Here is an 11,973-nt window from a genome sequence, read left to right on the forward strand (position 1 = left end):
CCCTGCAGACATGCATCTCACCTGATATCCTGCTGGCGACCTGAACTCAACTGTTTGAAATAGAACCTGCCATCACCTTCCCCCTTCTCCTTTTCCTAGTTGTTAACTTTTTATCATTACGCTACCCGTGTACTCTCTCAGGCTCAAAACCTTAATCATCTTGGAGTTTTCACTCTCCCTGTTCTTGTCCAGTCACCATGAAACTGTGCCTTCCATGTTCCTGGACTGTCCCCTCTTTCTGCTCCCCTTGCCTGCTTTCATTCAGCCTATCATTTATGCCAGGACTAATATCACACACACCTGTAAGTCTTCTCTCATACTCTAATTCATTCTAAAATCTACTGAGAGAGGAAGTGTTCAAGGAATCTGCCGTAATGAATCGCTGTGGTATTTTAAAGCTCCTTGTACCAAGAGAACAGAGTCCAACTCCCAAGAATGGCATCCAAGGCACATCCATGATTTAGCTGCCACTTGACTTTACAGACTTATCCCATGCCACTCCTCCTCACGAGCCTTCCTCTCCACACGAAGGACTGAGTGCTCATCATTTCCTGCACAGAGTCCACTTAACCTTTAGCTCTTTGTTCACAGTTCACCACCTTTCCCCCATTTCCACAAGATCAAAGCAATCAAGGTCCCTGTCAAATGCCATCGTTTCCCTGAAGCCGTCTCCGATTTTTCTATGGAATGCATTCTCTTTGTATTTCTTCTAAAGCATGTATAAAATTCTACTCTATATTTTATTTGTGCACATGTCTTCAACTTCATAGACTATAGTAGGAGGCAAATGTTGGGCTCAAATCAGACTGACTAGATTCAAATCCTTGTTCTACTTACTAGATATAACCTCTGGGCTAGTGACTAAACTTTTCTATGGCTTAGTTTCCCATCTGTAAAATGGGAATAAATTTATACTACGGAATGTTGATATTATCGTGATTAAATGATAAGCAACGTCTGTAAAGTAATAATAACTGGCATATCAAAAGCATGTGAAAAATGTTAGCTACTATTTTTACCATCATCATGATTGTTAAAGTATTTTTTTCATATCTGTATCCTCTGTATGGTCTCAAACATAGAGAGCCCAACAACAGTCTACTGAATGACAAACTTTAGAGTACAAAAGCCCATCCTTTGATTATTCCTGAGTCTAACCTAAGTTGAAACAGTCTCTTTCTCCCCCTCCAACTCACCTGGTGCAAAATTGTGTATCGTTCACGAAACAGCTCTGCTTTATCTCTTGCTGTCCCAAATAAATTTGGTGCAGGGTGGTTGGTCATTAATAAACTAGAAAAAAAAGAATATGTCTATTTATGAGTATCATAATACACAAAGATAAATCAAAAATGAAAGACTATATACCTTCTGAAAAAATATATACATTTGAAATTAGCTTAAATCAATGGACGGCATACTTACGGAAGAAATTTTTTTCTTTCTGAATTGTACACAAAGCGTGGGATATCAAATGCTCCTATGATATTGAAGATATGATCTCTGAAAAACAACCCATAAGAACAAACCTGATTTACTAAAAAATAAGTATTCCAAGTGAACATGAAAACTTGCATTATAATCTGACGTCATACACATATACTTTCCACAGATCATGTAAACAATCTTTTGTAGTGTCAAAAATAATACAAGGTTTTTAGCCTGTATATTTTCCTCTCAGAGAAAAGAAAGCACTGCCAGTACTCTCAAACAAACAAAAAATTTAATCAACTTCTAATTAATAATGTCATCTGTTGGAAAAGAACATTTATAATAAAATAGTGACATCTTAAAGAAATCTCTAATATATACTACTCTTATAAGCTACAATATTATTAAAGGGTATAATTCATTTCCAACTATTTTGTAATCCAAAATATCATGCAAAAGTGACCCAGGAAAAGATGTAAACAGAAAAAAGAACTGCACCCCAAATTATGACTATATCATTGACATGTATAGTGTTAGAGAAGGGCAATTCACAAAATAATTTACCTTCAGACACTTCTAATATAACCATGTTTGAATGAGGTTAAATAGCACTATTCTCAGCACTACTGCATAAATATGCCAATCTAAAAAAAAATTCCCTAAAATTATATCTATCTCCCAAAATGAAAATGGTCAAAAAAACTTCATGCTCACCTGTTGGTAGCACCTAGTATAGTGAAGCAGAAAACCAGTGAACTTGAAGCAAGCCTTGATTCTAGGCACAGCGCCATGGTTTTCTAGTGGATCAGTCTCAGCAAGTTATTTAACTTACCCATGCTCCTTATGCATCTATAATAATGAGAGCCTCTCTCTCCCTTCTGCTATAATATAATGACTTTCTGACAACTGGAGCTGCAAAGATGATTTATAATTCAGTCCCCACTCGACTTCTATATTGGCTGACAGTAGCGTGGCAGCCCACTCCAGTATTCTTATTTGGAGAATCCCCAGGGACAGAGGAGCCTGGAGGGGGGCAGTCCATGGAGTTGCAAAGAGTCAGACACAACTGAGCGACTAAGCACAGCACAGCAGCATATGAACAGCTTGACAGAAACAAAGGGTACCTTTAACGCCTACTTTAGAGTGATAATCCTTATACTTTGATACAATTGGTTTGAATTTCTAATGAGGGATTTAGGAGCAAGTACTCTAGTATCTTAAACAATGAGTTGGCAAGGATAAAATTTAAATACCTTAATTTCTGTATTTTTTGCAGCTCTAATAAGTTCTAATAGGAAAGATTAAAACTTCGAGATAGACATGTACACACTGCTATATTTTAAATAGATAACCAACAAAAACCTATCGTATAGCAAAAAAAAAAAAAAAAGATTAAAACTACTGACCAAAAGGAATAATGACTCCTTTCAATTATCTCCATTGCCCCAGTAGGAAAAAAAGTGTTAAAACTGTTTCTTTTCATTTTTCCCAGATGTTTTTGTTTCAGTTAAACCCGAAGGAAAAGGAAAGAGGTACACTTGGGAATAAAACCCAGAAAAATTACTGCCATATAAATTCCTAAGCTCTAACAGTATGAGACAGGGTAACAAGTCATAAAGCTGAGGTTCTACCCTCCTTCGCCATTCAGCATTGTTACCCAAGTTAAGTCCCTGAACTTTCGGGACTCAGCCCTTTCGAAACTAAGATAAAAAGTAAATTATACCTCTGAATAATCAATTCAGTTCACCTGTAGCATATAAAATATTAAATCAGTTGGGTAAGTGGCAAAAGTCTGTCATGGTACAAACACATCAAAATCTCAAATCCTGAGATAAAAATAGTAAAGATGAGTCATGTAATACTGAGGTTTATAGTAGTCACTCAGTCGTGTGACTCTGAGACCCCATGGACTATAGCCTGCTAGTCTCCTCTGTCCATGGAATTCTCTAGGCCAGACTACTAGAGTGGGTAGCCATTCCCTTCTCCAGGCGATCTTTCCAACCCAGGGATCAAACCCAGGTCTCCCGCATAGCAGGCGGATTCTTTACCATGAGCCACCAGGGAAGCCCATGTAGCTTATAATGTAAGCTATCACCAAAAAGAAACACAAAGAAAGAACCACTGTAGAGATGGTGACCAAGAAAATAATTTAAAATAAGCACTCAATAACACTTCTGTACAGAGAAAAAGTGAAATTTGTCCACATACATAGTTTCATCTACTGACTGACTGCATTCCTGGACTGCTGCTTCCACTACCGATCGCTCAATCATGTTTGATGACACTGAAAAGAGAAGCTCAAAGTCAAATTTTAAAAACAGGCATACAATTTAGTTCTCTCCACATATGGCTGTTTTTCCTTAAAATAATCTGTAAACACTAACCCCAAGATTCTCATTACATAAGTTTTAGGAGGAAAAAGCATGTTAGGTTAGAACAGTAACTAACAAAAGTCTTATCTCAAATATCTTAATTTTCTTCTCTCAAATACACTTATAATACCCTGATACACAGTCAAATGCCTCAGCTTTCTAAATAGTGTTTAACAATATACATTCAGGTATACAAATGCTTCTGTAAGCTCCTAGGTTAATATGGTTACATACGTAAAACTTTTCATCACAACTGCTATGTTTCTTCCTTTTTGTGTGTGTGTGGCTGTGCTTGGTCTTCGTAGCGGTGTGCAGGCTTCTCCAGTTGCCCCATGGCATGCAGGATCCTAGTTCCCCTATCAGGGATAGAACCCATGTCCCCTGCACTAGAAGGCAGATTCTTAATCCCTGGACCACCAGAGAAGTTCCAATAACTGCTATGTTTCAACAGGCATGAAAGTAACAGTAATAACAATAACTGCCACCATTTATTAAGCCCTTAGTAAACAAGTGACACTATGCTCAGTACTTCACAAGCATTACTGGATAGACGTCCTATAAGACTGATGTTCAAGCCATGTCTTACAGATGAGGAAAGCGCAACTCCAAGAGGTCAAATAACCTGCTGATGAACATAACTGGAAGGAGTAGAGAGCAATACAAACCAGAGCCTGGTGATAGGGTGCCCTTAACCACTGTGGTACGTTCTCAGGCAAAATGCCATCATGTGCCATTCAGTTCAGTTCAGTTCAGTCGCTCAGTTGTGTCCGACTCTTTGCGACCTCGTGAATCGCAGCACGCCAGGCCTCCCTGTCCATCACCAACTCCGGGAGTTCACTCAGACTCACGTCCATCGAGTCAGTGATGCCATCCAGCCATCTCATCCTCTGTTGTCCCCTTCTCCTCCTGCCCCCAATCCCTCCCAGCATCAGAGTCTTTTCCAATTAGTCAACTCTTCACATGAGGTGGCCAAAATACTGGAGATTCAGCTTTAGCATCTTTTCTTCCAAAGAACACCCAGGGCTGATCTCCTTTAGAATGGACTGGTTGGATCTCCTTGCAGTCCAAGGGACTCTCAAGGGTCTTCTCCAACACCACAGTTCAAAAGCATCAATTCTTCGGCACTCAGCCTTCTTCACAGTCCAACTCTCGCGTCCATACATGTGCTATTAACGTATACTAATTTTCTAAAATTAATCATTTCTAAATTTTCAACTATAAGGAAAATTTTAAAACAAAGATATATTTAAAATTCTACCCTTAGAAGTAAAAATGAGATAAAATAGCAATTTCTCCTCTATCATAGAAAGTTTCCACCCATTTAACTGAAGAAACCGGCATCTGTACAACCTATGAGAGCAAGGCACACCCACCTCCCTTCTTCAGTGCTCTAGAAACGGGACATTTTTTTCTAGAAGAGCATTTCTCTTTTGTAGGTCCATGCTTATGGCAAAAGATTGAATATTTAACAAAAAGATCCCTCAAGAAAGGCTGAGGCAGGAAGGGAAAGTTATTCTCGCTCACTTTTTTCCCTCAAACATTTAAAAATAACTAACTTGAGGAATCTGTATGCAGCTCAGGAAGCAACAGTAAGGAGTACATCAAGGCTGTATATTTTCACCCCGCTTATTTAACTTACATGCACACTGGGCTGGATGAAATACAAGCTGGAATCAAGATTGCCAGGAAAAATATCAATAACCTCAGATATGCAGATAACACCACTCTTATGGCAGGAAGTGAATAAGAACTAAAGAGCCTTTTGATGAAAGTGAAAGAGGAGAGTGAAAAAGTTGGCTTAACGCTCAACATTCAGAAAACTAAGATCATGGCATCTGGTCCCATGACTTCATGGCAAATAGATAGGGAAACAGTAGAAACAGTGGCTGACTTTATTTTTTGGGGTTCCAAAATCACTGCAGATGGTGATTGCAGCCATGAAACTAAAAGACACTTACTCCTTGGAAGTAAAGTTATGATCAACCTAGACAGCATATTAAGAAGCAGAGACATTACTTTGCCAACAAAGGTCCGTCTAGTCAAGGCTATGGTTTTTCCAGTAGTCATGTATGGATGTGAGAGCTGGACTATAAAGAAATCTGAGCACCGAAGAATTGATGCTTTTGAACTATGGTGTTGGAGAAGACTCTTGAGAGTCCCTTGGACTGCAAGGAGATCCAACCAGTCCATCTTTTTTTTTTTTTTTTTTTTTTTACAGTGACATCCCCTCCTTTATTATCAAGGCCTTCAGAGCCAGGACAGAGGAGATTGCAATGGGGATCTTGACGGCCCCTTTTCTCCTAGCCACGGTACCCACAGGCTTCCTCCAGCCAGGGGCAGAGGTCTGAGTCCCTTCCTCTTGGGAACCCTGGCCCCCAACCAGTCCATCTTAAAAGAGATCAGTCCTGAGTGTTCACTGGAAGGATTGATGTTGAAGCTGAAACTCCAATACTTTGGCCACCTAATGCGAAGAGCTACACATCTGAAAAGACCCTGATGCTGGGAAAGATTGAAGGCAGAAGGAGAAGGGGACAACAGAGGATGAGATGGTTGGATGGCATCACTGACTCAATGGAGATGAGAGGGAGGGACAGGGAGACCTGGAGTGCTATGGTCCATGGTGTCGTGAAGAGTTGGACATGACTAAGCAACTGAACTGAACTGAACTGAAGTAACACAAAGAAATAGGCATACAGAGAAAAGAAAGTGACCATAATGGAATCAGAGGGAAATTTCATAAAAGGGAAGAACTGTAAAAAGAGTCTCTGGGAATGCCCCAAGGTTCCAACAGAATTAGAGGCTCCCCTTTAGCAACAAGTGCTACCAGGGGTATGTCTCATGCCACCAAGACATTCAATACTGAGTCCTCAACTTCTCCTTAAACTTTTTAAGATAACTGAGGATGTAGAACTATATGAACAATATACGTTACAGAGAATGTTACTTACAGGGTTGCTTTTCAACTGCATCGATGATCTTTTCCAGTGCATCTTCAAGCTCTATTTCATTGATAGACTGAAGAGCTTCTGTGAGGTACTTAACAGCTTCGCTGATAAGAGAGACTGGTAATTAAGGCTACACATTTTATGCCAAAATCTGGCCAACATTCGTCAATCCAGCATTGAAATTAAGACCTACTCACTCACTCCTCCCTGCAAGCAATACTCCCCTTTCCTGTGATTTCTGAACAAAGTCTTTCCCCTACCCACTGCCAATAGAACCATTCTTAAAATCCCAAATCACATCCTTCTTCTAGGGAAGAGTTCCTAAACCAGCTCTACCAGCTACAATCTTCCCTTCCTTCTGAAATTGTTAATCTCACTTATAGGTACCTTACATCTGCTACATCAAGTAGCCTTGTACTATGTATTACTTGACATTAATAAACTCAGTCTGCTTCAATGTTCTGAATATAACAATTAAATATTTATTAACTTGATAATGCATTTGCTTAAGTTCCAGTAATTTCATCATTTTCAACTGTAAAATAAGGGGAAAAAATGGGCTAGAAAAAACTGACATTTGAATATCGTCGTAGAGGTAATAACATTCACTAAAATCACATGAATCCCTCACGCCCGCCCCCATAATAATAAAACTGAAATTTTTAATAAACCACATGAATTCTTGGTTTAAATAACAATAATTCTCAGAGTGAACACTGTCTCCTTCAACAATTAGCTAATTCCAGGCCATTCTGTATTTGTGGACCACAACTTTACACTTTATATCAATATTAATTGTTATAGTCATATATCTTAGGTTGCTTACTGTTTCATGTGTGGGTGTCTCATCCCTTTAGTTTATTATAGAACATGATTGATTCCCTAAAATCACACATGTACTGCGTGAATCTTGGGAAAGCTACTAGGATAGACCAAAGTCACACCGGAGCTTGTCCCTGTCAAATCTCACTGGTCTTATCCAGTGTCTCTGGACTTCCTGATGCTCTCCTGCTTCAAGATCTTGATATGGTCACTTCTCCCCTACTGTTTACCTCCTCAAGACCTGCTCATACTCAGTTCAAACCATTCTTTTTTTTCCCCCAAATCATTCTTTAATGAAGCCTTTCTTGGCTCTAGAACTCTATACACCTGGTTATACACTATCACAGCACTTTCTTTCCTTGGATACTTTTCACAATCGAAAGTAAATAATTGTGAATTATTTAATATCCATGCCAGACAGACTTCTAAGATGACCCCTAATAATCCACACCTCCTGGTAATCACCTTGTTTAATCACCTCCCCTTGAGTGTGGGTTGAACCTCATGACTTGCTTCTAATAATAGAATATGGCACAAGTGATGAAATATTTTACTGTATTGTACTTTTTTTTGTATTGTACTTTTAAAAATAAACATTTTTAAGTAACAAGATGTCACTTTCTTGCCTTAAGTTACAAAAAACGGTGGTTTTCATTTACAAGCAGACTCTCTTGCTAGTTTTGATTAAGTAAGCTGCCATGTTGGGGAGGCCTAATAGCCAGCAAGTGGATGAACTGAATCCTGCCAATCACTGAATGAACTCGGAAGCAAACTCTGCCCAACTGACTGTGAGATGACTGCATCTTGACCGCAGCCTTTTGAGAGGCGGTGAAGCTAAAGACCCAACTAAGCCTACCTGAATTCCTGACCCATGGAAAATGTGAGAATTTAAGTGCCTGCTGTTTTAAACGTCTAACTTGGGGGTAATGGGTTATGCAGCAATAAATAATTAATATACTATCTGCCCCCCGACCTCCGCAGTGTTGTACTCTCCTATTCCCTTGCTCCATAAGTATTTTGCAGCTAACATATTTCAGTGTATTTCTGACTGAATTAATGAATGACTGCTCGCTGTTAAGTCAAATTCTAAGTGAAAAGAAAAATACCAACTGATATATTGCTTGTATTTTTTAAATGTCGGGGATCAACAAATAATCAAATAATCAGAATTTATTATTTTCTCCTACAGAATATCCACTCTTGCCCCTGTTCACTAACCCCAAAACATGGTAAAAGTCCCATAAAACTCATCTTCACAAAAACAAACCAAAAACCTCTACACACACAAGACCAAGCAAAACCTGGTAGAGAAGTGTGTCCCGTTCGGCAGGTATTTACGTATGTAAATACCGTATTCTTTTTTTTTCTTTTTTAAGGCAGATTTAATGAGAAAAAATCTTGTATAGGATCATTCTACAAATCGTAGGGAAAACACGGATATGGCAAGAGAAGTTCTAAAGGAAATCGTAAAAAAAAAAAAAAAAAAAGACATGCTTCAAACCTACCCACTTTTTAACACTTCACGAATTCTCTCTCAAGAATAGGACCTGACCTAAAATTGGGAGAGCTGGCAGGGCCCACAATTTGTACCAATCTGACAGCTACTGGCAAGCAGTGGGCTTTCCCAGGTCGCTCATTCGCTGTCCCCGTAACCACGTGAGCAGCGATGCTGGGATTCCCATGCCGCAGAGGAAAAGACTAAGCGGGCAGAGAGTGCCCAAGCACCGTGCTAATATACGGATGCTGCGGAACCTATCGCCACTTCTCCGGCTGTTTGGCAAGTGCAGGAGAGCCTCATCCCATCTAAGAAGGTATCGCCTGATCCTCTTCGCTTCTTAGAACTCTCTCAGGGTCTCTGTCATTTTAAGGCCAGAGGCCAGGTTCCGTCTCGGCGTGCGGCTCACCCCGCTGCCCCGCACAGCACTCTGGCCCTGGCTCTCCCCTCCTACCCCGCCAGCTATCCGGCCGACTCACCCCCGGAGCATCAATCCGCGAAGCTTGAAGGCGGAGAGCGCCCGGCTCCTTAACCGCTCAGGCGCCATGTTTGCGTTTTGGCGCCACGGCCCCGGCTCCGCCCCTTCCCGGGCGAGCCCGGTCCTGGCCCCGCCTCAGAAACGCCAGTTCTCTATATTTAAATAGCGCCAGAGGCCACTACTCCTCTCAGTGCGTGGAAAGATCCGCGGTTCCGCGGGCCAGGCGGGCTGCCTCCTTGCTCCCTCTAAGTTGCAGGAGAAAACGACCCTACACTGCTCTGTTATTGCGATACTGACCAGCGAGTGCGCTGCTGTCTGGTTGGGAACGTGCTTCCCTATCTCAAGTGCTTTCGTGGAACCCACCTCCACCTTCGTGACTCCCGTCGGGCTCATCCGAAACTTAGGGCCCTTAAGTACTTCTGTTCTGTGCTTCTCACAAGCCCTGGAAATGCTCTGTTTCACCACAGGTTTTTCCCCGACATTCACTCGCAGCTGTTATACGTCACCATAATTCTCAACCACTCCACTTTATGTTTAAGTTGCGGGCTGCCGTTAAGCGCTTTAAATGTATTAATATATTGCTTGTAAAGCCAAATGAGTTGTGTGCTGTTTTTTCAACATCTTCCTTTTACTGATGAGAAAAGTGAGACACAGATATGGTAGGTAGATGGCTCATTCAAGATGAAACATTCAGTGAGTGATGGATGGAGCCAGGATTACTCAATCTTTTTCCAGCAAGTGAGCTGTTAATTTGCTACGCGTCAAAACGCTTGCTCCAATGAGTTAAAATAAAAACCTTGGAGTGCTTATAAGTGAACGTGCAGTCTTATGAAATGTGAGGATGATTCCCAAGAACTGCTATACAGTGGCTTCCAGAGTATTCGACTTGTTGCTTATGTACGACTCTGCGACCCGATGGACTGGAGCCCGACAGGTTCCTCTGTCCAACGGATTTCCCAGGCAAGAATAGTACAGTGGGTTGCCTCTTCCTTCTGGGAATCTTCCCAACCCAGGGATTGAACCCAGGTCTCCTGCACTGGCAGGCAGATTCTTTTACTGCTGAGCCATCAAGGAAGGCCAGTATCTACATATTTAGAATTTATTTAGTATCTATTACTACGAGCCTCTGAGGAGTCAATAATACTTGATTATTTCAGCGTTTGTGTCTAACGGGGCCTCTGTACCAACTAGCTACAGCAAGCAGGCACTTAATAATCATATGCTGAATAAATGAATGAATTAACATTCTGAGGGGTGAGCAGCCACATTCTCTAAAAGGACAGGGGCATTTATAGACACTAGCATGATTATTGTCTTCCCTCTTGGCACTAGTTTTACTTCAGTAACATCATTTTATAGCAAGGGTTACGCAGCTTTCTCTGGAAGGGGCCAAACAGTAAACATTTTCCACAGTGAGACCTATCTGGTCTTTGTTGCAGGTACTCAGCTGGGCCTACTCAACTCTGTGGCTTACATCAGCAGCCACAGACAGTCCTTAAACGAATTAGAGTGGCTGTGTGCCAATAAACTATGTACAGATGCTGAAATTTGGATTCGTATTTTTTATGAGTAATATAACTTTTAATTTTTTTCAACCATTAAAAAATGTACAATTATTTTTAACTTGTGGGCCCACAGAATCACGTAAAGATTTGGCCTGCAGGCTGTAGCTTGCTGGCGTACGTTTTAGAAAATCTTCAATTAAATATATATATTATATATATAATATATATATTTTCTCATTCTCTCCTGTTCTCGCTCTCTCTCTCTGGATAACCATCTCTGCTGGAAGTTGAATGGAAAAGGCAAACCCTCATAAAGCATTTGTGTACTAATACATGGATTTAAATCACAGCAACATCAAGTCCGTGTACAAGAAGTCCATCGAGTCACTGGATAAGGTACAGAGTTAGGCTGATCCGCCCACACAACACAATCCAAGTGACACGAAATCGGCGAGTGGCAGGGCTGCGGAGAAGCGAAGGCACCTCCCTGCCCACTCAGACCTCAAGCATCCCTAACTGGCGACGCCACCCCGGGCTCGGCTTCCCGGGCGGGCTTCGGGACGGCGCAGCCGCACTGGTGCCGCCTTCCCACCAATCTCGACCCTCGACGCGTTCCGTTCGTGCGTGGAGGAGCCAGGCGGGAGAAGAGGCCGCTCCGTGGGCAGGGGCTGCGGCGCGCCGAGCGGCTGGGCCCAGCAACCGCGCGGATGGCGGACTCGCAGCTGTTCTGCGTGGCCGAGGAGCGCAGCGGCCACTGTGCCGTGGTGGATGGAAACTTCCTCTACGTATGGGGGGGCTACGTGGTAAGGGGAAGAGGCGGGACGGGGCGGACTCGCGCCGGGAGACCGCCCGGCCTCTCGGCCCGACCGGCCGACTAGCCCCCGCCCACACCCGGCCCAGAGGCGGGGGCCGGTCCGCGGCCCTGGCC

General features: G+C 42.0%; 2 protein-coding genes across 7 annotated transcripts in view; one reads left to right on the forward strand and one right to left on the reverse strand.

Annotated features, from left to right (window-relative positions):
* POLE2 (DNA polymerase epsilon 2, accessory subunit) overlaps positions 1-9,620 on the reverse strand; it is a 29,941-nt gene extending 20,321 nt beyond the window's left edge. For 2 of the 4 annotated variants that reach the window (XM_042252299.2, XM_004010501.5), the window contains exons 1-5: positions 9,542-9,620; positions 6,749-6,849; positions 3,637-3,712; positions 1,423-1,500; positions 1,197-1,290 (exon numbers count right to left, since the gene is read on the reverse strand). In XM_042252299.2, the coding sequence (XP_042108233.1) occupies positions 1,197-1,290; positions 1,423-1,500; positions 3,637-3,712; positions 6,749-6,849; positions 9,542-9,609 (417 nt within the window). In that variant the 5' untranslated portion in view covers positions 9,610-9,620. Of the gene's footprint in view, positions 1-1,196; positions 1,291-1,422; positions 1,501-3,636; positions 3,713-6,748; positions 6,863-9,541 lie in introns of all 4 variants that reach the window. The other 2 variants (XM_015096967.3, XM_042252301.2) reach the window with 2 other exon arrangements.
* The window catches only part of KLHDC1 (kelch domain containing 1), a 43,386-nt gene continuing 40,638 nt past the window's right edge, over positions 9,226-11,973 (forward strand). For 2 of the 3 annotated variants that reach the window (XM_042252302.1, XM_004010503.5), the window contains exon 1: positions 11,666-11,848. In XM_042252302.1, the coding sequence (XP_042108236.1) occupies positions 11,753-11,848 (96 nt within the window). In that variant the 5' untranslated portion in view covers positions 11,666-11,752. Of the gene's footprint in view, positions 9,379-11,665; positions 11,849-11,973 lie in introns of those variants that run through there. The other variant, XM_042252303.2, reaches the window with a different exon arrangement.

This window comes from Ovis aries, chromosome 7, assembly GCF_016772045.2.
Source record: "Ovis aries strain OAR_USU_Benz2616 breed Rambouillet chromosome 7, ARS-UI_Ramb_v3.0, whole genome shotgun sequence".
Lineage (NCBI taxonomy): Eukaryota > Metazoa > Chordata > Mammalia > Artiodactyla > Bovidae > Ovis > Ovis aries.